This window comes from Micromesistius poutassou (assembly GCF_964030765.1).
Source record: "Micromesistius poutassou genome assembly, chromosome: 9".
NCBI lineage: Eukaryota > Metazoa > Chordata > Actinopteri > Gadiformes > Gadidae > Micromesistius > Micromesistius poutassou.
Window position 1 is genome coordinate 10,910,145 of NC_140279.1, and position 27,569 is coordinate 10,937,713.

Consider the following 27,569-nt stretch of genomic DNA (forward strand, 5'->3'; position numbering starts at 1 on the left):
GCCGTGGAGCGCACACGCTGCTCCCTACTGAACCGCTCAGCAACACGGGACACTTGTACACTCGTATCCTCAGAGGGACCTTATTCACTGTGTTTTTATTTGTATCGTGTTTGCGGAGGGAGTTTATAACGAGGATATTTTCCGTCCGGGATGAGTTTTGAACTTTGATTGGGGTGAGTTATTTCGGATTTGCGTTTTGTTTCGTTGAAGCGTTGAACACTGGTGTTCGCTTTACGCATAGACTAGGCTCACATCCTCATCGATATAAAGTCTCCGATCGAGGATTATTGACGTCTGTTTGACTATTACTATGTGAGACCTTGTCCATGGTTTGATCCCAGTAAAGCCCAGTGTGTGTGTGTGTGTGTTTCGGTCGTCATGTGAGGAGATGTGAATACCGTCTACTAGAGATGTACACAAAAACAATGGCCCCTGGTGCACATGTCGGGCTGATCAGCCTTATCTATGTGTAGCCTACACTTTAACACGTTTATGTGGGGAACCTTACACGATGGACTGGATTGTCCAGGTTCGCTATTGTTTTTGTACTATCTTATGATTGGTATTTTAATCGCTTTATGTTTATCCGTCTGAACTCGAATTATGTCCGATTAAACTTTAACTTAAATTAGTGCAAAGGTCCAGTTCAGTTCTAACATTTCTCTACATTATTAGTAATATTGGTGTGGATTGAGTTCGTATTTCACAAATGGAAACATCACAGCATCCTCGTATGTATTTGTAACCCGTAGCGATCCTCATGTTTCCCCAGCCCGTGTTAACCCAACACCACAGCCGTCCTCACAGCCCACAACCCTCAACCCTACAAACCGACCGAGATGAGAACCGCCGAGGAGTCGAGCACGGTCCTGCACCGCCTGATCCAGGAGCAGCTCCGCCTGGGGAACCGGGCGGACACGCGCACCCTGCTGGCCATCCAGCAGCAGGCCCTGCGCGGCGGCAGCGGCAGCAGCAACAGCAGCGGCGGCGGCACCGGCAGCCCCCGCTCCTCGCTGGAGAGTCTGACGCTGGAGGAGCCCCCCAAATACGTCCACATGTCCACGCGCCAGGAGCCCCAGGGCCAGGAGCACCGCGGGGACCTCCTCCTCTCGGAGGGCCCGGTCGCCTGCCAGCACCTGTACCAGCTGCACGGCGAGGAGCTGCCCTCCTACGAGGAGGCCAAAGCCCACTCCCAGTACCGCAGTGCCCAGCACCCGGGCCCCCAGCCCCCCGCGGGGCCCTGGGACCTGAAGCGGGAGCACGCACGCTCCCTGAGCGAGAGGCTGATGCAGCTCTCGCTGGAGAGGAACCACGCTCTTCCCCGGGACCCCCAGACCCCCATGAGCTCCTCCAGCAGCTACCCCCAGCTGTACCCCGCGGGGCCCCCCGCCATGGGGCCCGAGAGCCGTGCCCCCCCGCCGGAATACCCCTTCTGTGTCCGGCTCCCAGGATACATGCTGAGCCGGTCAGAGGAGCAGGGCCACCAGTACAGAGACCCACCCCCACCCTTCAACTCCCAGCACAGGTAAGACTATTACCAGTATACAAATATTATGCAACACTTATTTAACATATACTCGTGACTCAACTCCAGGCACAGGTTTGAATATATTAGTATTATATAATTAATACGCAGCACATAAATAAACATATACTTGCGACTAAACTCCAGGCACAGGTATGAATATATTAGTATTATATAATTCAAACCCAGCACATATTTAACATATCCCCGACTCCCAGCAGAGCTGTTCCTAATAGCGTCGCATAATTCATAGCTAACATATACTTATGGTTCCGCTCCCAGCGCGGGCCCTGAAACACTTATGTAGCACATTCAACACGTATCGTGTACCAACACGACTGCTATGTATGAGACATTCAACACGTATGCAGCATGTACGGAACACACAGACGCAGCAGATGGTGTCTGGGCGACTGGGCTCCATACCTGCTGATCGTTTGTTCTCTCTCCTCATACCCTGATGCTCTGCATGCCAGGGAACGCGTGTTCCAGACCCAGACAGTCTAGCCCCCAGAAGGCCCCCCCCCAGGCTGTCCTGGTGACTAACGGCAGAGCGTTCTCTGACTCTAAACTCGTCTCCACTCTGTGGTCGCTGACTCATCATCTCTGGTGCTTCTGCAGGTTTGTGTCGGCTCCACCCCAGCTGTCCCATGGTGCTCACGGGGGGGTCTACCACCACACGGCCGGGGGCTCCGGCGGCTCAGACCCCTACTTCGCTGGTGCAGGCGTCAGGATACCCAGCATGCAGTGCGGCGGCGTCAGCGGCGACGCGGCCCAGATGGACGTGCTGCTCCGCGAGAACGAGCGACTACGCCAGGAGGTGGAGGTCCATGTGGAGAAGACCGCCCGCCTACAGAAGGTAAGGAGGAGGAGGAGGAGAACGTGTTGAGCAGAACCACAGCCCCCTGGAATACGATCTGGGAACAGAGGCTGATGGGTTTTATTCCTGGATGGTCTGGTGGTTATGACTACCAGTCTAAAGATTCTGGGTTCCATCCCAGATGTCCGCAGCCTAGAGCAAGATGACCCCTAACCCCTACCTGCTGCTTAATGACCTGTTTCTGTACTGTCTAACTCCTACCTGCTGCTTCATGTCTTCTCTCTGTACTTCTATCTGAAATCACTTTTAGTCAATCCCGATAGAAGCTTCTGCTAAACGAATAAAGAGTAAACATCTCCACCTCCTCCTTCAGTTGGAGCTGGAGATCCACCGGATCTCGGAGGCGTACGACACGCTGATGAACGGCTCCGCCAAGAGGGAGGCTCTGGAGAAGACCATGAGGAACAAGATGGAGGCCGAGATCAAACGGCTGCACGACTTCAACCGAGACCTCAGAGGTACGGCCCCCCCTCCCGCCGTGGAGACCTCCGCCCGGTCCACGCGTCTCGTCTTTGTTTGAGTCAACCACACGTTTGTCTGTAAACGCTGCTGACGGGTTTTCTTTTCTACAATGTTTCTGTAGATCGCCTGGAGACGGCGTCGAGACAGCGTCTGGCGACGGAGGTGGAGTCCACGGAGCAGAAGCAGCACATCTTCACCAAACTCCTCGAGCAAAGTGAGTTGAGAAAACATCACCCCTCTTTCCTACATCTACATCACCTTCTCTCCTCTCTCGTCGAAAAGGTCCGACCGGGTCGCGTAGTAAACGGTTTTCACGACGCCAAAAGCAAAAATAATTGGGAGTCCGATAAACATTGACGAGTGTTTGAACCGGTCGTTAGCGTGGCTACGACGGTGACACACGACAGCCGTACCTCACCCCACTAAACCGGCAGCCATCTTTTATGAGCAGGGCAGTAAACTGCTGTCTGGATTCCAGAGCCCCTTACCCCCACTACCTTCGCCCCTCTCTTCGCTCCAGGTATTTCACGCTGTTCTGCTACGGGGAATGCCTCCCCCCCCCCCCCTCCCCCGCTCAGAGTTACATGACCCCCCTCCCCCTGTGTTCCCTCGGGGGAACCAGCAGGCCTGGCGTCCAAGACATCCAGGCTCAACATGACCTCTGGAACGCCAGAGAACACCTCGCCATGTTTGGGCATTTCCTCACCTCAGGGGACGGGGAGCTGTTGGGGGTTTCGGTCCAAAGCTTGAGCCTCGGTGCCAAACCAGGGCACGGCTGTTCGCCAACAGACGAATACCTTAAGGAACGCTTATCAGAGTACATTTCTGCACAGCGTGCGGAGAACGACCCAGTGTGGAGGATCGTTAGTTGACGTATTTAACTGGGGAGATGGAGAACACGTTTCTTAAAAAACGCCTTAACGAGGCGATGTCCACAGAGACCACTTTAAACTGTTGTTTTTCTGCTTTATTTCCCCCACCAAACGACTCCATAATTCCATAATCAATCACACATGACCCGTTTGGTGGAGCCGCTGCATTAAACACACACTCTCCCTGTGTTAGCCATTAGACGGCGCGTCCAGGAATGTGGGAATAATGAAAACGTATGCTGGGGTTCTGTCCCTCTCCTGGGTAACGACTCGCAGTCGCTCCGGGCCGCTCGCGCTACAGCCGTGTGTGTGTGTGTGTGTGTGTGTGTGTGTGTGTGTGTGTGTGTGTGTGTGTGTGTGTGTGTGTGTGTGTGTGTGTGTGTGTGTGTGTGTGTGTGTGTGTGTGTGTGTGTGTGTGTGTGTGTGTGTGTGTGGTAGATCAGAGGAATGGCATGTGCTCTCTTGTGTAATCCGTCCCAGTCGTCAGCGGGTAGGCCAGCGCTGGAAGATCCTCCTCCTGCCAAACACTGAATACCTCAGCGATAGTGGAGGGGGTAGGGGAGTTCTTCTTTGTGGTTAGCATTAATGAGATGGATTACCGCGACTCAGTGGATCACAATTTGGAGAATTCTCACATTGGCCCTCCTTGTGAGTCTTACGAAAATAAAGAAAATGAAAAGCTCTGGGCTGCATTCCCTGAAGTTTTTGTAAATTTCCCTCGTTGGTCCGCATTCCAGTAAGGAGACGGTTGGCGCTAGGACTCTCCTTATGGGCCCGCTTGACCCCTGAGTGCCAAATGGACCATTCCTCATCCCTGCACCACATTCCCTCTACCTCAGCAACAGCCATGCAAATCCCTCCACCTTCAACCTCAGATGTTAATCTCCTGACCGTATTCTTCACAAGAAAATATTTGCTCCATCATTCAACTAACCTCCTTCTCCTCCCCTTTCCTCCTCCCTTTCTCCTCCTCCCCAGATGAGGAGCAGCAGCGGGAACGTGAGCGCGTGGAGCGCCAGGTGCAGCACCTGCGTGCGTCGGGCGAGGAGTGGGCGCGGCGGCGCGAGGCCCTGGAGAAGGCCCTGGCGCTGGCCCAGAGCCGCAGCCTGGCGTTGGAGGAGGAGCTCCAGAGAAAGAGGGCCTACGTGTCCAAAGTGGAGCGGCTCCAGGGCAGCCTGGCCCAGCTGCAGGCCGCCTGTGAGAAGAGGGAGACCCTGGAGCTGCGGCTACGCACCAGGCTGGAGCAGGAGCTGAAAAGCCTGAGAGCCCAGCAGGTGAGGACCACCATCATCACCACCACCACCACCTCGACCCTGGTGGTCACAGAACATCTCATTCTGGGCTAGAGAACATCTCATTCTGGGAGGAAGTAGAGGGAACATAGTTCCCTAGAACAGGGGTTTGTCTCAGGACCCAGAAAGTAATGGACATGTTCCATAGAACGGTGTGTGTTCTTCAAGATCTTAGACTTCTAATCCAAATCATTGATAGACAGTTGGGAGTAGTGAATTAACGATTAAAGAGCATTTAGGTTAGTGAAGTTTGAGGATGTTTGTATAGGACTTGGTGGACAGGACAGGAAAGACAGTTAGGAAAGAGTCTAATGTCTAACGTCCTCCCTCCCCCTCTGCCAGCAGACCCAGTCCCAGGGCACTGGCCCAGCGGACCAGCTGCTGAACTGGTCCCGCCTGCAGCAGCAGCTCCGGGAGCGCGAGGAACGGGTGCTGGCGCTAGAGGCGGACATCACCAAGTGGGAGCAGAAGTACCTGGAGGAGAGCACCATGCGGCAGTTCGCCATGGACGCCGCCGCCACTGCCGCCGCGCAGAGGTAAGACGCTACGGCCGGCCGTCAATCACCTGGGGGACCCGTTGGGGGAGTGTCTTAGCCGTTAGACGATAGATCACTTAATCAATTAATCGCTGGAATCTTTTAGTCCTTGATTCATCAAGTTAAAAAAAACAACAATTTAACAATTTAATCTTTCAGAAATGTATTTGGTAGAGTGTTAGAAATGGCTGTAATTGTGAGTTGCAGTGCAACACGGATGAATGGTTGGTTGAAACCAACGCCATGAAACAAGGGTTTTAATGTCTGGATTTGTGGTTGTTTTGCCCACAGAGACACTACAATCATCAACCACACTCCAGGCAGCTCTCCCAACAGCAGCTTCAACGAGACACTGCCCTCCTCGCAGAGCCCAAGACAGCAGGAGATGAAAAACCGGTAGGTGCACATTCCGCTCGCTCGTGATCGCTTGCGCTCAACAACAATTCTAATGTCAGTGAGTCTGTCTGTGTCAGTGGGTTCAAAGCCCTCCGGATGGGGTAGCTTCTCTCTCCCTCGTGGAGAACGTCGACCATGATGGTGGACGTGTGCTCATGGGTGTGTTTTTGTTTTGTTTCCGTTGTGTTTCAGGATCCGAGCACTCCACTCTCAGCTCCTGGAGAAGGACGCTGTGATCCAGGTTCTCCAGCAGAGGTCCGGTTGGGAGTTGGGTCGCCCGGAGAGGCAAGGTCTCCGTCTGGCCCGCTCCGTCCCGGCCTCCATCAACGCCGTAGGCAGCGGCGGTGGCGGCAGCGGCAGCGGCAGCCTGGCTGACCTCACCAAGGGAAAGGGTAAGTCATCCCAGAGTTTAAAACAGTTTGGTTTTAAGGGGGCCTATTCGAGCAATGCCGGGGAAAGAATCCACGAATCCCAAAAAAGCGACGGGGGGACAACTGGTAGACAGGCCAGCGCCGCCAGACAGAATGTGCAGCTTCTAAAAAAATACAAAAGTATAAATAAAGAGGAGGGGCCGATGAGTTTTGCACCCCCCCCTCCAAATAGACGTGTGTTTTTAAACTGAAATGTATATGGCGTCTCCAGCCCCGGAATAGTGGTGGTGGAATGAGGTCTCCGGAGCAGATGTTTGGGCGGTGTGTATGTGTGTGTGTGTGTGTGTGTGTGTTGAAGATGTTCCAGGGTCATTAAGCAGTCTCCTCTTTTTCTGTCTGCGCAGGGAAGGGTCTCTGGGACGAGCAGACGTGTGAAGCGATGCTTTACTCCAGGGGCTCAAAGGGCACCTCGGGCCTGAGCCAGGACTCCATTACCCAGAGTTCCTACATCTCCACCTCCACCTTTTCCCAGGGAACCCAAGCCATCAGGGACTCAAGCAAGCTTGCTGCTACAGAGGCTCACTCTGCATCTCTCTCAGGTGAATACACCTTCATACTAAGCTAGCTCCAACAGCAAAACTAAGAAACGTTTCCCCTAAGTCGCTTGTGAGCTGTTGCCTCGCTTCGGATCTCTGTGCGGTTCCCTCTGGGCTTTGCCTCTATTTAGAGTATAAGAGGAACGCTAGAGGAGCATTCCCACCAAAGACTGCTCTGTTCTCTAACAGTGTGTCCTTCTCTTCCCACCATGCAGACCTGCAGGGGCTGAAGGCACCGCTCAAGACCTTCATGAACCTCAGCTGCCCGGACTCCGACGTGGTGGAGATCCTCATCTAGAGGGTGAACCAGGTGTCCCCAGCTGGGGTGGAGGTCTTACAGGGAGGACTCTAGAGAGACCCCTGGTGACGGTGTTCCCCCGTACTCCCCTGACGATGGGGAGTCAAGGGCCGACCTGTGGGTCATGTGGACCAGACTTCTGGACTACAGCAGGTCTGCACAGCCCGGTCGGGCAGTGGACCGCATCGGCCGTCGTGGAAGACGGGGAGAGGAACCCGGGACGGTTCACGATTAAGGACCGTGGGGCTGAGCGCTCGATGCCTGCCGGTTCCCATGGTGATGGGGTTCTAGAAGGTTCTCCAGTGGAACGACCTGCCATGGGGCAGGGTATAGGAATCGGAGCCATCTGTTAATATATTTGTTGTGGTTGTTTTTTCAAATTTCGTGCCACGTGTTGTTGTTAATGTATGTTTTTATTTATATGAAGTGCTGCTCCTGACTGAGTCTAGCTCGGCCATTTACTTTTTTAATGGAAAACAAGAGATGTCTCACTTCTACCCAGCTCTGCTTCTCTCCCTGCCCCCGTCGGTCTGAGCTCTCTCCTCCTGACCCGCCTCGTACGACCACGTTTACATTCAAGGTTACAGGATTACGACGACTCCCCTAAACAGGCACATCAGGCCATTATCCCCCGGGCTCGCCCCGTATCTAAGTTATTTAAGCTGTTAGCTATTTAAGCTCCCTGTAGGCAGGGAACATACTGTTCTTTATTTAAGGCGCAGTCTTGCGAACGCATCTCTTAACGGGGGCTGGAGTTTGTTCGTGGGGCTCTAATTTTGAAAATCCTGGGTTAATGTAATGGGGCCTGTGATCACCGATGGGCCGCATTCCACCCTGCCCTCCCGACACGCTACAGCTAATCTGCTCACATTCCTCAGTGAGGGAGCGCACCCATTAAAGAAAAAGGGCTATCTAAAGAGGTGACCCTCACCCCTTGTTAAAATGGTGCACATTCTGGGCATGGCTGCTGCTCCCCCTGCCTTACTGTTGAGGAAGACTTTAGCTAGACACCCTGGTCGGTAGCCGGCTCCCACCCACATGTTTCTCCTCCACATTATTTATAAGCAGGGTAGAAATGGCATGTCTATCTTGAGCTCTCTCCCTGCCCTGCTCTGTCATCGTCACTGTGTTTTTAAACGAGACGCGATGCTGCTGCTGCTTTTCCTATCACATGAGAATGCGCTGCGCTACCGCGGCTAAGAATGAGCTCTGGGCGATCGCCCCTATTTAATGTCCCGTGAATGCTGAATGTATGGGTCTTTATGCGCAGGAACACCAATTTAGTCGGGCTCTGTTTAACGGGAGCATTCCAGGGTTTCTGATGTGTTGATCTATTTTTAGAGGGGAATAACAATCGACCATCAGTATGTAAATCTAGTATTTCATCCCTTCAGGCGGTTGCAAGAGAATTCCACACTAGACACAACTACACTTGTTTTTTAAAAGTGTTTGTTTATGGTTTATGGCAACTGTAGTGCTATCAGAATACACACGTGGACACCTCTGCATACTCCATGGGGTGTACTGTGGTCACTGGTGGTCCCCTTCCAAACCAGTGTGGTCTTCTGCTAAGTGTTGCTGGTCAACGCTGAAGTAGCTGATTTCAGTTGGTTCTAAAATCTCCCCATATTGCTATTTACACTCTGTTTACATTCAGGGTTGTTCGAAGTGAGAGATGTTAATATATTGTGTTGTTTTTTATATTTTGTTTTCTATTTTTGATGCCAAAGAAAACTTCCTTTTCTCCTTAAATTATTCGTGGACAATATACAAAATCAAGTTATTATTCGGTGGCCTTGTAATGGCTGGATGGCCCATTAAGACGTTGCTGTGAACATTTTGCTATGGAATTTTTGTATATGCCAATAACATTTCACTTTTCATAGAATAAAAATCCTTAATATATGTTCCTTAATACGTGTCTCTTGCATTCCTTTCGTACGTGCAGACTAGCTCAGGTTCGTCTGTTTCCTCATACATTCTCTTAACCTTTGCCTTAATGAAGAAGACCTCTGCCATGACATGAGCCGTTTCAAAGTTGGCAAGAAACCTCCTAAAATTACCCAACTTATTTTAGGAAGGAAAAAAACAGATGCCAGTAGTTCTGACGTTAACAACGATAAGCCTTGCGAAACCACTATTTATTCTGGCCATGTGTCACATATTCCAAGAAGGTTGACTAGTCCTCAGACATTGTGGTGCTTGTGGTGCTTGTAGCGCTCGTCCTCGCGGCGCGTCCTCATGGCCCCCCTGTCGGCGGCGCGCTCAGCGCTCCCTTCCAGCGAACCTTGACTTTCAATGTAAACATTTTCGCTTCCTCTCGCCTCCCCGTTTGCCTGAGAGCAGGACATTCCTTGAATGCCTCGGCCCTCGGACTTCCCTTTTCTCCACGGGTTCGCCCTGCGGCGAGTGAGGTCCATTTCTAACAGCTCCGAGCAGGAGGAACAATAAAGATGACTGTGTATTTTAAATACCTTTTCCAAGGCGGATGTGAACTACCACGGGGTCAGACATTTTGCGGTTACTGTGGAGCTGAGAATGATTCACGTTTTGAAAAAAATCTCATCCATATGTGAATTAATGTCGAGAAGTCCTGGACCAAACAGCAACAGCGTTGTAGTGTGTTGCTGGTTGTTTCAAATTCGCTCCAAGTGAAGTCACACATTGAATCATTTGAGGCTGATCATAAATGACCTGTGCAGTACCCTCTGCCCGCCACGCGTAGCGCTGTCCCTCAGGTTTGATTTAAGCGTTCAGAGCAGCTCTTTAAATCATCTACCTGCCAAAGTGATGGGGGCCTCAGTGCATACCACAGAATGCAGGAATGTAGAGAGCCCGCGTTATCTGTGCAAAACTTAAACTGGGCTTCCTTATTGTACAGTTATAATAATATACAGTAGCCTACTTCAACTGCAACTATTTTAAATATTAGTAGTACTTATAGTACTTGAACTGTTCAGTTCTTTAATTGTTCATCACTTGAACTGTACAGTACATAAATTAACTGTAACAGTACTCGTGACCTAGCTTTGCATGCTACTCACTGTGTCTCTATAATCCTGTTATTGTTCAGTCATTTCACCAGTTCCTCGGATGTGCAACAGTTTCATTCTGATTTTTAATTTGCCTCTTGATCAAATAGTTTTCATTTTCCTTGAGTTTTTGTTGAGTTTGTCACAGGTCAACTTCCTGTCAGTGTGGGCCTCAGCATCCATCACCCCAGCCTCTGGACCTTATTACAAGCGGTACACTGACAACCTTGACCGTAGTTGGACATGGCATGTGCCGATTATTATCATAAGACTGTAAATCTGTCAGGCTGGACATCTACGATGGATTCCGAGGTGTTATGAGCCAGCCTGCCATGTAAAGACGGATCACAGCAGAGAGGCTAGTTTGCTTATAAAACCACTTCCCCCGCAGCCTTTAAACGGCCAATAAAGATGGTGTTTATACAAAGGGACCCCGGTGTGTATAATACCTCACTTTTATTTGTTTTCCCTGGTTTCATCAGATGCATTAGACCTTCCTCTGTAGTTTGTGGTTTTTATATTGCAGCTTTATTTATATCGGTGCTTCAACACGGTCGAACAGCAACACTCTGAAGAGGAGAGATATTGTGGACCTCTTCTTGAGCACATTTTTGTACCGGAGCCTGGGAGAAATTCTTGGAAAAATAACTTGAGGATCTGCTGTGTTTTGCCTCAATTTCCATGGAGATTCCAAAACTTCCTGCCTGGAGAAGCCTTGGAATGCGCCCCCGCCGCCCCCCCACCCACACACACACACACTTTTCCACATAAATCCGGGCACCGTCTTCTGCTTTTGCGGGGGTTTGCTCTCTGGAGCTCCGGTAAGACGACACCGTGGACCAAGGGCTGCCTTTGATTCTAGGACCGACATCCCTCCCAGGTGTTACCTGGTGTCGGTCATCGGTGGCTCTGGGTGACCGTCACCGCCGTGGGGACGGTTTGTCCACTTGTACGGATCGTCTGACGTTGTGCGTTGGTTGTACGCATACTGGTCCCTTTGTTGTTGTCATCCTTGTTAGAATAGCCAAGAATCATCGCTAGCTTTTCATTTTTTTTCTTTATTTTTCAATCAAGAGCTGAATAAGCTTTTTTTTGGGGTTTATGATGAGGGGGTGTCTATCTCTTTGAGGCTGTAGTTGTGATACAGATACTGAACTATATATATTTTCATCTAATTTCCAAACCCGTGTGGAGGAAAACACACACAAATATATCTTCCTTCTGCTCCTCAATCACCTGCATCTGAACTCCTGGTAAAAGCCTCTGGATAAAAGTGTCTGCTGAATGTAGTTGTAGCCTGCCTGCTAGTCACCTTCTCGCCATGGGAACCGGGCCCTCACCACCACCTGGGGTGGCTGCGGTAGGACTAACGATCTGGGAGAGCAGTTTATTATCCATCACCAGCCTGTGGTTAGCTCGTCAGCTAACCTCGGAAACTTGACACACACACACACACACACACACACACACACACACACACACACACACACACACACACACACACACACACACACACACACACACACACACACACACACACACACACACACACACACACACACACACACACACACACACACACACACACACACACACACACGTCTGCTCTGGCTGATAAGCCTGAGTCACAATGTGGCTTGGAGATGTGTGTCCGTTGTTGTAGTTTACCCTGTACGTCACCGCACGTCTAAACTTCTCCAACTGATTCACACCTCCATCACGGCTGTATCAACACCTCTATGAGACAACAAAGCAAAGACTTTTTTTTTACATGACTTATAGTCCTAGTCACTTTAATGATGAATAACTGAACCCATAAAATAGGCCTACAATCAAGTCCGTCTTGTGTGTAAGCGTAACATACATTGATATAAACATGCGTCTACCGCCTTCTAGTGTCGCTGTGGAGGCACTGACTCTGACAGCTCTCAGCTTTGACTTAACGGGCGGCATGTGGCTCAGGAGGTAGAGCGTGTTAGCTAGTAACCGGGAGGTTGCTAGTTCGATCCCCGGTTCCTTCTAGCTGAGTGTCGGGGTGTCCCTGAGCAAGACACCTTACCATGAGTGCTCTCGACGAGCTGGCTGTTGCCTTGCATGGTTGACACGTCCGTCGGTGTGTGAATGTGTGCATTAATGGATGAATGTTAGGCAGTATTGTAAAGCGCTTTGAGTGGCCACTGGTTAGAAAAGCACTATATAAATGCAGTCCATTTACGATCCTCCTCTTTATAGAGGATTCAAAAGTGTATATCCTATCGAGGCACTTCTTCTCATGCGTCCGAAATAATCGTTAAAATCAGGTGAATCATCTTGTTTTTTGAATAAAGGAGTTAATAGAGCAGCCGCTCCATTCTTCTTCTGCTGTTGTGAGTTGACGAGTTGACTCGCCGTCTCCGGCGGAGGCGGGGCCAATCTCCAACCGGCCTGCCGATTGGTCAAAGACCCGCGACGATGCGCTCTCATTGGTCGATTTCAACGGGGGAGGTTTGTTACTTCCCGATTGCTCTTCCGGCTTACATGTTGCGGAAAAAAAGAGAAAAGGCGAATGGAAAAACATTGAGATTTAAAAAAGCAACTTCGGCCCCGATTTCTCCATCAAAAGGTACTATGTGTGCAGAGTGTGAAGCCGTGTAGATGCGTAGCGTGTGTGGGGCGGCAGTCCTTTGATTCTAGGCAGAGTTTAAAACGCGTTTGAAGCAGGCGGTGTTTAGCGAGCCTAGCGTTAGCTCGTATGCTAACGAGCTAACCCAGAGCAGGGTCTCCCTGCACTAATATCACACTATTGTCCTTCAGATGTCCCAGAGCAGGGTTCACCTGCACTAATATCACACTATTATCATTCAGCATCGTTATTGACAGTGTTGTGGCTTTAGAGAGCGTCTGCAGTGAGCGACGCCGAGGCTGTGTGTGTGTGTGTGTGTGTGTGTGTGTGTGTGTGTGTGTGTGTGTGTGTGTGTGTGTGTGTGTGTGTGTGTGTGTGTGTGTGTGTGTGTGTGTGTGTGTGTGTGTGTGTGTGTGTGTGTGTGTGTGTGTGTGGGGTCTTCACTTTGTCGATTGTCTGACGGTCACTATCGATGTGTAATATTACACAGATCAGCAGTTGAATGTATTGACGTCGTGACGGTTTTTTTTGGGGGGACGACCCCCAGGACCCTGACCGTGTCCCCCCCTCCCCCCAGGACCCTGACCGTGTCCCCCCCTCCCCCCAGGACCCTGACCGTGTCCCCCCCCCCCCCAGGACACTAACCGCCCCCCCCCCCCCCCCCCAGGACGCTGACCGTGTCCCCCGGCCAAGTTACCCCTTCAACCCGCGCAGCGACAATCGTATGATCCACTCTGGATGCGGACTAACAGCGAGTTGGATGAATCGCTGTGTGTTCCCTTCGAGTTGCTGTGGGGCATGGCCTAGAGTCAACCGAGGGAACATCTGAGTGTGAATTTAACAAAATGCAGTCTGTCTTGCACTCTGGTTTCTTGTTGGCTCGGAAAGCTGGCGATGAATCTGTTAGAAAACACGCTGATGCGAATATCGATTCGGGAGGTTGATATGAGCGCTTGTAGTTTCTGTCGACGAGTACCGTTTGCCCGTAGGCCTCCGTGGTTATCTTTTAACTCAAATGAAAGTTAAAAACTGTCGATGTTAACGATCGACTTGTATTTTCCAGATCCTAACCGACTAATGAGATGAGCTCCCAGCAGTTCCCCAGACACGGCATGCCGGGCTCCACCGGAGGACCCCAGATCCCGGGTGGGGGAAACCTGGTCCCCGTGAACCAGCAAGGCCAACAAGGTAGGGAACCCCATCATTTACGTTTAGATTTACATCGAGGGCATTTAGCAGACGCTTTTATCCAAAGTAACTTACAATAAGTCCATTTGTCAGAAGAAAGTGAAACAAAAGCATATCGCTGTCTGTACAGTAAGGATGTTCGTAGAACCAAACGCCAAGCACCAACAATCACTAGGTTAACCCATTCCCTGTAAACAACAAAGATAGCTAGGATAAGATGCTACACAATGCTAAGTACTATTTTTAAGTGGAAGGATATACAATAAGTGTGTACATTAAGTGCCAGGATGTATAACATAGAATAAGTGTGTAAAAGGGGTGTGGGGGGGTGTAAGTGGGCATCCTATCCTCATAATCCTCTCATATGTTGCTATCAGCTGTCTCTCTCTCTCTGCTGTGTGCCTGCCCCTGCCATCTTTCACATGTTGTTTTTCCCATCTTTAGCTGGAGGAGACCTGGAGGGGGGCCGTGACGGAGACCATGCCGCCCATGACCACCCCCCCGGCGGGGGTGGGGGGTCGCTGGCCTTCCGGGACGATAAGCAGGAGACGGTGGTGGTGAGACCCTACCCCCAGGTGCAGACGCACGGCCCGCCCCAGACCGCTGCCCAGCCCATCCCCATCCAGCCGGGCACCCCGGTGACAGTGTCCGCCGCCCCGGTCCACCTGCCCCAGGGCCAGCCCCCCAGCCTGAGTGAGGGACCGGTGAAGGTAGGGACCCCCTCTGCTGGTCACCTTTAGTGTCTGTGTTTAGTAAGCATTATTAGGAGTGATAGTTATGGTGGTCAACCCCAGCCGAAAGGTATTAGGTTTGCCCACTTATCGTAGTCCACCGGTAGGCAACCTTGAGCAAGATGCCCCCTAACCTAAGAGCTACGAGACCCGCAAGAACTACCTTAACCATAATGACTACATTCAAAACAAACTACATTAAACACAAGAACTACAGTCAATTAACAACAACCGTAAGAACTATATTAACCTAAGCTGCTCCTTAATGTCATGTATTTAAAACCAATTCACTGTCCGTAGCTTTGGATAAAAGCATGTGTGTGATGACGGGGTCCTCATGTACCTGTGTGTCTTTCTGCAGCTGAAGCCCCCCATGCCAAGCCGTCTCATCGCCCCAGCGCCCGCCTCCAACCAGACCCACCACTCCACACCCTCAAAGGTGCCTAGCAACCTCACCGTCACCATGGAGAGCAGCATCCCTCCCACCCCCTCCATCCCCGTGGCAACCATCAGCGGCCAACAGGTGAGCCTGCGTGTCAGCATGTGTTTCATACTAAAAACAACACAAAATCAGGAATATTCTTCGAGAAACATTTGACAGCTAGATTGAGAACATTCTCATGAGAAGAAGAAACAAGGAAGCTTTTCCTTGTCCATGTTTTTAGTTTTAGTTTAAAGATATGTTGACGACCGTAGACTCTAAATGCTGCCCACCTCCTCAGCGGTCGCAGGTCGCAGGTCCTAGGTCATAGTTCCTAAGTCCTCTCCTTAGGAACCATAAGGAGGTCATTGGCAGAGGAGCTGAGGGAACCTGGAGGAGCAGACATTGAAAGCAAAACAGAGTCAACCACAATGTCACTCAAGACTCTCAGTACTCTCTTACAGTAGAACAAAGCGTGTTCCACAGCGTGGCGGTTCCCCTTGAGGAGCAGGTGAGGCGTCGGTGCTGGGTGTGTTTGCGTGTTCGCTGACCCCCTGGTGTTCTGTCCCCAGGGCCACTCCAGTAACCTCCACCAGCTGATGTCGGCCAACATCCAGATCATCCGCAGCGGAACACCGGTGCAGATCGGGACCTCGGCCGTCCCACAGCAGACCTTCAGCTCCCACCTCCCCCGCGGTAGGCGTGACCTCATGACCATCTCACACCACACCGCACTCTGACATCAGGTTCATTGGGTACACTTAACCTTACCTTACGCCCGCGGCCTTGGTAGTGGACCGTTTGGTTAAGTGTTGCCTCACCATCCTGCTGTAGTTGATACTTGTGGTTCTTTTACTGCCTTTGGTTAATATAGTTTTTTATGGTTATTGTACTGTAGTTCTTGTTTTTAATGTATGTTATTATTGTAGTTATGGTTAATGTCTTGTGGGGCTTGTAGTTCTCATGGTTAATGTAATTGTTGCTCTCTGCTGGTATAGTTCTTGTGGTTCTTGTAGTCCTCCTGCCTCTGATTAACCCATATTCTTCCTGCGTTCCTCCAGGTGCAGCTGCAGCAGCGGCGATGTCAGGCCCCAAGACGGTCCTACGGCCCACGACCGGAACCAACTCCGGTCAGGGTCAGGGCAACGTGCCGCACATCATCCACCTCGATACAATCAGGGTATTGTTTTTTGATACTCCCAATAGAAGCTCAGCAACACTGACTCAACCAACTCCAATATGACTCAATATGACATAACGATACAGTGAACCCAATACAAACTGTTTAATGAAAGCAATAATGCCGAATTTGTCTATTAACCACTTTGTTACCATGGTACCAGGAGGTACAGTCGGATAGCGACGGCAGCTCTGTTACCGTGGTACCAGGAGGAACAGTCCGATAGCATCCACAGCTCTGTTGCCGTGACACCGCCTCTGTCCCCACAGACCCGCCCCCCCATCACCACCACGACGGCCGTGCTGCCCACCGTGGTCGCCCCCATCTCGGCCAGCAGGACTCAGTCTCCGGTCATCAACCCCGCCGTGACCCAAGCTGCTGACATGGTTCACGGGTACGTACCCCGGCTTCCTACTGTACCTTGGTTCTCATGTTTTTATTCAAGCCTAGCAACCCTTTCCACAGCATAAAACGTTTTTGGGAGAGAACTAAGGAAGGTTTAATACTAATGATGGTGTTGACATCCAACAGGAACATTTAATGGGGAAATTCAGTGAACAGGGTTAGTGGGCATGTGTACAAGCAAACTTGCATGTTACTATTCAGATTTATAAATTTTGTTAGTGTTTTTCTCATGTTTGACTAAGGAGGGATTTTTTTGTGTACGTAGTCGATACAAAAAACACTCTGAAATTCCTCACATACCCCTATCGTGTGTCCTGATTAGGGATGTCACAATACCAGAAATTTAGTAGTCGATACCAATACCAGTGAAATTCCATGATTCTCGATACCCAATTCGATACCACGGTCAAAAACAAAACAATAAATCCCATGTACTTCAACATACACTCATTTATTAAAAACATTTAAACATTACAAAAAAAGTACAGTGAACAGAACAGTGTAGCGTTCAAGTAATAAAAAAAATAAGAAAATACGAGCTGAAAGCAGGCAGTCATGCAGCTATGCGGCTCGCGTTTACACTTGCGTGCATGGCGGGGTTTAAAACATAACTTCCAACCTAATATTAAGTAATATAACACAGGTGCGCAAGGCAGCCACAGGAGACGCCAACATTGTTTTCAACCGCTCGGTACCGCGCCGTATTAGCAGTCGTACCATGCTGTGTTTAGTGTTTAGAAGCGCAACATTGAAACGGGTCCCGTCTGAAACAGTCGCGCGGCGCAGCGTTCCAAACGCAAAGTACTTCCAGACACGACCCTTGTTATTCTTTTTATCGACGAGTCGAGGCGGAGCCGTCGCACTCGCTGCAGCTGCAGTTGCCGTCTCCCATGTTCCCGTGTAGGTGTATATGTTGCTCACGTGACGTCCGGAGGAATTGACTACGGTACTAAGAAAAACGAGTACCGTCACGTTTTTAGAATTTTGGTATCGACTTGGTACTGAAGTATCGGTTCTCGTGACATCCCTAGTCCTGATCTCCCATCTCTATCCTCCTCCGGTCCAGACGGCCAGGCCTGACGATCCACCCTCCCCCTGCCACCATCAGCATCCAGCGGCCGCAGACGTCCCGCGACGCCACCACTCGCATCACACTGCCCTCGCACCCCGCCCTCGGAGGCTCCAAGCCCCAGCAGCCCCACGCCCTGACCCAGGTATACCTCACACACACCCTGACCCAGGTCAGATGTGAACACCTCACACATGGGGTAAACCTCACACAGGCCCTGACCCAGGTCAGATGTGTACACCTCACAGTCACCATGACCCAGGTCAGACCTGTACACCTCACACAGGCCCTGAGCTGAGCTGATGCTACCTTTTGCCAACTAGCATACTGCTAGCAAAATCCCAGCATATTGCTAGCATTTTCTGTAAATCTTGTTCCCAGATTTTAGTTTTCAGACGTATTGTCTATTGCTCCGTATAAGCACCTTATTTGCGATGGTACATCACCACAGATGGGTCGTTCAGGGTCAATTCTATTTGGGTGACTGATTCTTGCTCTAACACAGTGTCTCTGGTCCCTCTCTGCAGAAGTCTATCTTCAGCACCATGACCCCGATGGCTGCCGCTACGGTGGCTCCCATCGTGGCCACCAACGCCGTGCCATCCACCACCACCATGGGTACGCCTGCCAGCATACTGGGGCTGGGCGGGCGCCGTTATTGTTAACTGTCATGAAATGAAGATATTGCCGTATCATGAAAACCCAGTCCAATAGTCAATATTAGTAACCATGAGAAGAGGTTATGTCCAAGTTGAGAACACAGCTTTCTGTAAACAAACAACGTAGCCTGACTGATCCATCACTCTTCCTGTTTCTCCGCCAGCCCCGCACTCTCAGATGACCAGCAACACCATCGTAACCATGACGATGGCGTCGCATTCCTCCCACGCCACGGCGGCTACCACCTCCGCCATCCCAGTCGGTGAGTGGTTTACTTCCTGGTCCACACGTCACACATGGTACCATAGACTCACCGCTACCAGTTGGTGATGATTTTACTTCCTGGTCCACATACAACCAGAGACTAACAGCTACCTGGTCTACTTGCAAATGAAAAAGCTTTTTCCATGTCCTTGGGTTCCCCTGGTTTGGTGGGCTGATTTCAGCCTCTACAGCTGGTATTTGTTTTTGGAGGGGAACTGTTTCTGTTAACTTGAACAGAGTTTTATTAATGGGTGAAGATATAGAAACCCCACTCTGAGGGCTTGAGGGACGATTGAGGAAGAATATTTTTTTGGACCAATTCTACACACTGTGTGGTTCTAAAGAGAACTACGACCCTCAATCACTTAGAAGAAATGGTTTTACCACAGTCTATAAAGAGTGTTACTCTTTAGTGCGTTGATGAATGATAACGACCTATACGTGACCAACACATGATATAAACAGTTATCATGCAGTGATAACTGACAAAGACTAATACATGATATAAACAGTGTTTGTTATCGATAATGTCTAATAGATGATGCAAACAGTATGTTATATATATATATTATATGTTCTCCTCCCCAGCCAAGGTGGTCCCGCAGCCCATCGCCCACACGTCGCCCCGCGTGCAGCCGGACTACGCCGGGGAGAGAACCAACCTCATCCCCATCCCGGGCCATCGCTCCTCCCCCAGCGCCGTCACCATGGAGGCCCGCAGCGACAACAGGTGAGAGGAGGTGGAGGTGGTGTAGGAGGAGGAGGAGGAGCTGTTTAGGAATTGTAAATATACAAAGAGGTTCACAGTGATTTTACAGCTGTAGTTTTCAGGGATTTGACCACAGCTAGGGGGTAGTAGTTTGGCAGACCCCTAGACCCCTTGTCTTGTGTAACCTGTGCTGTCACTCCTGCCTGTGGATCCTCTCTGTTCAAAACGACTGACTCTGTTCAATGCCCTCCTCCTGCAGGTCATCGGTCCCGGTTCAGTTCCAGTACTTCCTGCCCGCCTACTCCTCTACTCCGTACCACACCTACACCCCCATCACCAGCTCCGTGCCCACCCTCCGCCAGTATCCCGGTGAGTACACCCCCCTCCCCCCCCCCCGTCGTGATAACCAGTACCCTCCTCTTACTGCTCATGATCTGATCATCTAGCAGGGGTTTAATATCCAGAGAGGCTTGGAGTGAATACAGAGACGAGTCATTAAGGAGCAGGTTATGGATTAGACAGTACAGAGACAGGTCATTAAGGAGCAGGTAGGGATTAGACAGTACAGAGACAGTTCATTAAGGAGCAGGTAGGGATTAGACAGTACAGAGACAGGTCATTAAGGAGCAGGTAGGGATTAGACAGTACAGAGACAGTTCATTAAGGAGCAGGTAGGGATTAGACAGTACAGAGACCTGTCATTAAGGAGCAGGTAGGGGTTAGACAGTGCAGAGATGGGTCATTAGGGAGCAGGTAGGGGTTAGACAGTACATGCATACAGGTCATTCAGCAGGTTTAGGGTTAGACGTTAATGTTAGAAGTGCTTCATTCAAAAGTTGGGCAGATTTTGAAAAAAAAAAAAAAAAACCAGCAACCCTTTCAACCCCATTCTGACCTTTTGACCTTTCCCTCCCCGGCTCAGTGACCCCGCAGGCCCCTAGCTCCGCCCTGCCGACCCCTGCCGGCGTGGGCGTGGCCACCACAGTCCACCTCAACCCCATGCAGCTGATGGCCGTGGACCGCATCGGCCTCCAGTCACCCCAGATCGGGCCCCAGGGCCTCCAGCCGGGGGCCCTCACAGCACAGGGGCTCCAGCCCACGCCCATCGGGGTGCAGGGGCTGCACGCGGGGGCCTCCATCACCACCGCCCAGGGCCTCCAGCAGGGCCCCCTCGTCACCCAGCAGCAGAACCAGCAGCCGATGGACGCCAAGCCTGGTGAGACCTCCGCCACCACGACAAGACAAGACCAGTCACACACACACACACACACACACACACACACACACACACACACACACACACACACACACACACACACACACACACACACACACACACACACAGGGAACACTGGGTGTAGCCCTGAGGAGTGAGGAACCAGGATGTCACACATGGTTATGAACACAGTGGGAAAAATAGTGGCCCTCCTATTTGAGCCAATCAGAAACAGCCACTGTGGTTTGGTTTTCAGTTTGCTTTCCTTTAACATTGATGGTCGGTCAATCAATCAAACGTAATATATATTGTACTTTTCATGAAATACAAAGGGTTGAACAAGGGTAATGTGTTTACTCATTTGAATCACAGCGATACATTTGACAAGAAGATTAAAACACAAAACGATTCCACACTACCTGATCAGTTGGGCGCCATCTGCAACCTCACCACTAGATGGCACTAAATCCTCCACGCTGGAGCTTTAAGGTTGCATTCTTACATTGAGACAGATTGCGAGGCACTCGTCTGCCTGCAGTCCCGCCCTCGTCTAACCCTCGTCTCCGTCTCAGGCATGGTTCTGGCGGACGGCTTCGTGGCGAGCACTATCTGCAGCACGTTCGGCGGCACGCAGCCCGTGGCCACCATGGTGCAGGCCCACACCCAGGGGGTGGGCGGGGCCCCCACGCTAGCCTCCTCCCCCCGGCCCAGCATCCTGCGCAAGAAGCCCACCAATGACGGGTGAGTACTGCGCTGAGTGACAGGCGTTTGTAGCAACCTCATCGTCTCATTAGAGATGAGTGGGTAGAGCACATCTGTGAGGTGATCCCATCTGACCTGGGTCAGGGCCTGTGTGAGGTGTACAGGTCTGACCTGGGTCAGGGCGTGTGTGAGGTGTACAGGTCTGACCTCGATCAGGGGATGTCTGCGGTCCCTGGATGCTGATGGTGCGGGGGGGAGGGTGGAAGGTCAGGCCTGGCCATCTGGACTGGAAGAGGAGGTTCCGTTCCTTGTGCCATGTGTAACGACCCTCTTGGTTCCAGGTGTGTGCGTAAGAACCTGATGTCGGGGGAGCCCAACGCTGGCCGGTTAGAGGGGTCCGTGAGGGGGGCGGGGTCTCCCAGGCCGTCAGGGTGAGTGTCAATCCTCATACGGCAATAGTATCCTATATCCATCCCGACATCATCTCCTTCATATCCTTTATCTCCTACTACCTTCGTCTTCACCATCCTTCACCCCCCTCCTTCATCTCCTTCATCCATCACCTATATCCATCCAGCAGACGAGGTATTGTGAATGACTGACCTCTGACCTCTCTCTCTGTCTCTCTCTCTCTCTCTCTCTCTCTCTCTCTCTCTCTCTCTCTCTCTCTCTCTCTCTCTCTCTCTCTCTCTCTCTCTCTCTCTCTCTCTCTCTCTCTCTCTCTCTCTCTCTCTCTCTCTCTCTCTCTCTCAGGCTGAAGCCCAAGGCCGAGGTCCACGTTGCCATGGCGCCGCCTGTCATGGCGGCGGTGGAAGCCCTGCCCTCCCAGCAGGGGGCAGAGCTCCAGCAGCTTCAGCAGCAGCAGGCGGTGGCGTCCTCCCCCGCCCAGCACCTGTCCCAGGCCCCGCCCGCCGTCGGCCCCCCTCCCTCCTCCTCCTCCCAACCCTCGGCGGTCCTGTCCGCCATGATGCCCGCCAACATGGCCGTCTCGCCACCGGTGACCGCCTCCATGGCCAACACGGTGGCCTCGCCTACGCAGCCGGCCGCCAGCAGCACGCCTGCCGGCGCCCTCTGCCCCGAGGTCAAGATCAAGCAGGAGGCGGAGCCTCTGGACAACTCGCATCCCGGTGAGTGGACGGCTCCTCCTCTGGTCCCGTGGTCTTTATCGTAAAGCGAAATGACCTCTGAAGGTCTAGTATTATAGTATTGAAGGTCTTGTGTTGAAGGTCTACTATTATAGTATTAAAGGTGAAGTATAGAAGGTCTCGTATTAAAGGTGTAATATAGATTCTACTATTATGGATTCTAGTATTGAAGGTCTCATGGGTTGGTCGAGTATTGAAGTACTATTGTGGAAGGTCTAATGTGGTAGTACTATAGATTGTAGTTTTGAAGGTCTTGTGTTGTAGGTCTAGTGTGGTTGGTCTAGTATTAAAGGTGTAGTTGTATTATAGATCCTAGTATTAAAGGTCTAGTATTGTGGATGTGTAGAGGCAACCATGTGACCCACTGTCCCCAGGTCCTAACGTGAGCGGTGCGTCGGGCATGGGGGGACACGGGTCCTCGTCGCTCTGCGGCCCCCCGCCCGGGGAGCTCCTCCCAGGGGCGTCGCCGCGCAAGAAGCCCCGTAAGCAGCAGCACGTAATCTCCACGGAGGAGAGCGAAATGGTGGAGACCAACTCCACGGACGAGGAGCGCGGCCTGGGCCGGCCAATCACAGGCCGCGCCGAGCGACGCGAGTCCCCGCCCCGGGAGTACGTGGGTGAGTAGTGGACGTCTACCCCCGCCCCTCCCACCTGGTCCAAGGGTGAACCAAACCCCAACGACGACCAAACCGGCCAATCCCCGATTTAAAGTTTTGTATGTCCGTCTGTCTGTCTGTCAATTATGGCGCCCATTGCACTCGAGATTTCTTCCTTGCTAATGAGGGGGCTAGGGTCAGGGGGGTGTCATAAAAATACGGCCTGTTAAGCCCTTTGGAACTGTTCCTGTGTTGAAGGGCTTTAGAAATAAAATTGAATTGAATTTGAACAACACTTGAAGACGAGTTAGAATTCGATGGCTCCCTCTATGGGTGAAACACGTGCTACTGCATTCATCACCTCCGCTCACCTGCACCGGAGAGGGACGGGGTCAGCCTACCAGTTGGGACAGTCAATGTTGGTAGGTTCATCTATCCATGTGTAGTGTTGTGTTGCTGACGTTTGTGTGTTTGTGTGTGTCCAGACGAGGAAGGAGTGCGATACGTTCCGGTGAAGCCCCGCCCCCCTGTCACTCTGCTGCGTCACTATAGAAACCCCTGGAAAGCCGCCTACCACCACTTCCAACGCTACAGCGACATCCGGGTCAAAGGTCAGTCTGTCTCCTGTAGTGTGTTTGTTTTGATCCGTGATGCTGGACTAGACCAGGCTCTGACGGGTTCTTCTCTCTGTAGAGGAGAAGAAGGGATCTCTGCAGGAGATGGCCAACCAGAGGGGCGTGGCCTGCAGAGCTCAGGGTTGGAAGATCCACCTATGTGCTGCGCAGCTCAGACAACTGGTGAGTCCCCACCATACCTGTAGACCTGACCCTCAGCACACCTGTGGACCTGACCCCCAGCACACCTGTGGACCTGACCCCCACCTCACATGTAGACCTGACCCCCAGCACACCTGTAGACCTGACCCCCACCTCACCTGTAGACCTGACCCCCACCTCACCTGTAGACCTGACCCCCAACACACCTGTGGTTAAAATAACGCTGTTTGAAGCCTACTGTGTCTGGTGTGGTGCTGACCCTGTCCTGTCCTGCTGCTGTTCTTCAGTCTAGTCTGGAGCACGACGTGTACAGCCGTCTGTCCGGCCTGCAGGAGGGACTGATGCCCAAGAAGAGGGCGGCCGCCTCGGACGACGACATGCACCGCATCAACGAGCTCATCCAGGTGAGGAGGACACACCTGGACACACACTCCCCTGAACATACACACCTGGATACACACACATGGACACACACATATTACTCACTCACTCACCTTAAAAGACACACACACACACACACACACACACACACACACACACACACACACACACACACACACACACACACACACACACACACACACACACACCTTAAAAGACACACACCTTAAAAGACACGCACATACTTGGTCACACACACCTCAACTCTGGACTTAATATTTATCGTTTATTATTATTGTAAATATGGGTCATTTTATTTGAAGTAAACTGATTATATTGTGAATTAATCTGTAGTTTAATATTTGTCAGCTGTCAGGATTTGCGTCCCCCTTAACACAACGGTGCCATGTGCTCTCCTCAGGGCAACATGCAGCGCTGCAAGCTGGTGATGGACCAGGTGACGGAGGCCCGGGACACCATGATGAAGGTCCTGGACCACAAGGACAAGGTCCTCAAGCTGCTCAACAAGAATGGCAATGTCAAGAAGTCCTCCAAGCTCAAACGCAAGGAGCGCGCCTGAGGGGCGGGGCCAGGGGCTGGAGCATCGCCTGAGGGGCGGGGCCAGGGGCCGGGGCGTCGCCACAGGGGTGCGCCATGTCATCTTCTTCTTCCAGGAGCTGCTGAGAATCTGGTGCTATGTCGAGCTACGTACAATCCCCCCCCACCCCCCCCCCCCCCCACGGGGCTGAGCTGCCTGCCTGAGAGAGGGAGAGAGACCCCGCCCTCCTCTCCAGGTGAACTGCCCCCCCCCCCCCCCCCCACCTCACCACACCTGGAGCCGGTCCTCAATGAACATTACAGACACGGACGCTCTTTCTCTTTTTATATTTTCAAAATCCTCTCTCTCTCCCCCTCTCCCCTCTCCCCTTCATCCCTATAAACTAACAGTAGTAGAGAATGTCTGTTTCAGTGGAACCCTGTAGGAAAGGATATATTTATGTAGTGATTCTTTGTGTGTGTGAAAGTGCGTGTGCTTGAGAGAGTGTGTGTGTGTGTGTGTGTGTGTGTGTGTGTGTGTGTGTGTGTGTGTGTGTGTGTGTGTGTGTGTGTGTGTGTGTGTGTGTGTGTGTGTGTGTGTGTGTGTGTACACACACAGTATCCAGAGAATGGAGAACATATATCAACTCTAAAGCCAGGAAAGTGATGTTTTACGAAGTATATGAAAATCATCTAATAGAAATCTTCAAAACACGGTGTGGATTTCTGTCCATGCGTGTACGTACGCGCAGACTCGAGTCTCAACCATGTGCTCTTCTCATTCATCCGTGCCTTCATGTTCTCGTTCCATCGGACAGACTGACAGACGGGAGCAGGACAGCAGACCGGCCTCCAGAGATATTAACATGAATCCCCCAGAGAGGGAGTGGAGGTGGAGGACTGTACTCTGATCAGGTCATCACCTCACACTGCGTTTAGATCTCCTCACTCAGCCCTCCCTTAACCCGTCAGATGTCCTCAAGATGGATGGAGAGAGCGATGAAGAAGGCCGCCATGTTGTTCAGAACGGGGCGACTCGCTGCTCAGAGACCCAAAGTCACTCACGCCAAAACATGCTCTTATACAGGAAACATTGCGTCCATGGAGGTTCATCCGGTGGTTCAGAGTGAAGACAGGATGTGAGTGAACTAGGTTGAGGGAATACTTCCAGGTGTCCGTTAAGAGGTGACGTGGTGAGGGGGCGACAGCAGTGTAGATTCTGGTCCTGTCAGCCCCACCTGCCCTAAGGGGGGGGTTGTGTGTCTTTACCGCGGGCCAGGTGGACGACTTGGTGTTCATGTGTAACACTGTAAATGTGTCCTTTTGGATTTCTTCTTTTGCGTATTATTATTTTTTTCATTGAATTGATTATCTATTTTCTTTTTGTACTAAATGGAGCATTTCATCCTGTGGGGCTGCTGAGCGTAACCGCGGTGACGAGGATGGGGTCTGGTGTAACCATGGTGACGTCCAACTGTTGTACATTGTTACTTGTCCTGTGTACTTGTAGTAAAGCTACTTCAACAATATGCCGAGACCGTCCGAGGAACTTGTGTACACACACACACACACACACACACACACACTTTATTGTTTAGGGTGTGATTATATTTGAGTATGAACGATGAGCTGTACATAATCACACTGATAAAGCATCAATAATATTGGCACTCAGAGGCCTTGTTTCCTGGTATGTAGTGGCCATCATGCTGAAGTCCTCATGTCCACAGATTAAAGATTGAGCCATATTGTAATAAAAATACAAAAGCTGAATTATTCCCCCAAAAAACTTACTATTTCATATTTGAATTAATTATGTTTTGTCTTAAAGTACATTATGGATGAAACTCTTCTCCTAGCCCGCAGAGTGCAGTCACTTCAGCTCTGGATGAAGCCCTTCAGCAGGCCAACAGGGTGAGGTGTTAGCGGACGTGTCCTACTGTACTCGTGGATTCCCGCTCGAGACGCGCAAGTTAATCTGTATTGACGTAATGTTAGTTTCACCTGGCATTCCTGCCCTCGGCTCTTATCGGTTTACGACCTGATTAGTCGTGGATAATCTCCTGGAGCTGCTAAGAGGTTCGGCACCGATCATTTCAAATATTGAGTTTTTGGAGGACGAACGGACTAGTCCATCCGTGTTCATAGAGGTGGTCTTGGTTCAGCCTGTATGCAATATTTGAATGGCTTCTATTCAAGTAAGACTTTCATATGATTCAACCAAATCAAGTGGCCAACCAAATGCAAATGGATGGATGAGGTCCTCCATATATAAATATAGTATGACAAGTGAGACACTTATCAGTAAAGTCTTAATGTTGTTCTGGTGTTTCTTGCCTCACATTAGCACTTTCATGACAGGACTAATGGGAGCCTGTCCAACCAAATTTAGTATTTGCTTTCGTTTACATAACTAAACATTTAACTATAGGGAATATCAGTTATTTATTTAGTGTGTTGGCAAAGACATGTTGCAATCCTCTTTAGTAAACCACTTGGTTTGTTCTTGAGTCTCCTCAAAACTTGCTGAATTCCTTTCAGCAAAATAAAGACAAAGGAGAGAAGGTTCAGATTTTTCTTGCGTTCGGTCTCTGTTTGGAGGATTGCTGTGATGCGTCAGGGCCTTGCCCAGGCCAGGAGAGCAAAGTCAAAGAGCCATAAACACGTCCCCATGGGCTGCTCCGCACTCCACTTCCCGGTTTCCTTTCCCTCAGGACTTTACCCGGT

General features: G+C 51.1%; 2 protein-coding genes across 3 annotated transcripts; both read left to right on the top strand.

Annotated features, from left to right (window-relative positions):
- Positions 1-9,118, top strand: amotl2a (angiomotin like 2a). 2 transcript variants are annotated; one of them, XM_084472660.1, is made up of 11 exons: positions 1-173; positions 773-1,525; positions 2,147-2,384; positions 2,719-2,863; positions 2,989-3,081; positions 4,718-5,013; positions 5,374-5,567; positions 5,859-5,963; positions 6,156-6,355; positions 6,739-6,933; positions 7,146-9,118. In XM_084472660.1, exons 2-11 carry the CDS (start codon positions 840-842, stop codon positions 7,226-7,228), a joined length of 2,235 nt encoding a protein of 744 aa, XP_084328786.1. In that variant the 5' UTR covers positions 1-173; positions 773-839; the 3' UTR covers positions 7,229-9,118. The 2 variants fall into 2 exon arrangements, with proteins under 2 accessions (XP_084328786.1, XP_084328787.1); XM_084472661.1 differs by having other exon boundaries at positions 5,377-5,567.
- Positions 9,119-12,766: 3,648 nt separating this feature from the next.
- Positions 12,767-26,458, top strand: sap130a (Sin3A-associated protein a). Its single transcript, XM_084473393.1, has 21 exons — positions 12,767-12,862; positions 13,926-14,050; positions 14,495-14,760; positions 15,143-15,304; positions 15,775-15,898; positions 16,264-16,382; positions 16,652-16,776; positions 17,854-18,001; positions 18,384-18,474; positions 18,680-18,778; positions 19,369-19,510; positions 19,749-19,858; positions 20,412-20,705; positions 21,278-21,446; positions 21,749-21,838; positions 22,161-22,534; positions 22,927-23,169; positions 23,634-23,759; positions 23,842-23,945; positions 24,212-24,328; positions 24,727-26,458. The coding sequence occupies exons 2-21, from the start codon at positions 13,945-13,947 to the stop codon at positions 24,883-24,885; spliced, it is 3,168 nt and encodes a 1,055-aa protein (XP_084329519.1). The 5' UTR covers positions 12,767-12,862; positions 13,926-13,944; the 3' UTR covers positions 24,886-26,458.
- Positions 26,459-27,569: the final 1,111 nt, after the last annotated feature.

Excerpts from the sequence above, each read along its gene's own strand:
- sap130a (XM_084473393.1), top strand. The coding sequence starts at position 13,945 with ATGAGCTCCCAGCAGTTCCCCAGACACGGCATGCCGGGCTCCACCGGA. Across the intron at positions 18,475-18,679 it reads GCCATCCACCACCACCATGG|CCCCGCACTCTCAGATGACC; the intron begins GTACGCCTGCCA and ends TTTCTCCGCCAG. Across the intron at positions 21,839-22,160 it reads GGGTCTCCCAGGCCGTCAGG|GCTGAAGCCCAAGGCCGAGG; the intron begins GTGAGTGTCAAT and ends TCTCTCTCTCAG.
- amotl2a (XM_084472660.1), top strand. The coding sequence starts at position 840 with ATGAGAACCGCCGAGGAGTCGAGCACGGTCCTGCACCGCCTGATCCAG. Across the intron at positions 5,568-5,858 it reads GCCACTGCCGCCGCGCAGAG|AGACACTACAATCATCAACC; the intron begins GTAAGACGCTAC and ends TTTTGCCCACAG. Across the intron at positions 6,934-7,145 it reads TCACTCTGCATCTCTCTCAG|ACCTGCAGGGGCTGAAGGCA; the intron begins GTGAATACACCT and ends CCCACCATGCAG.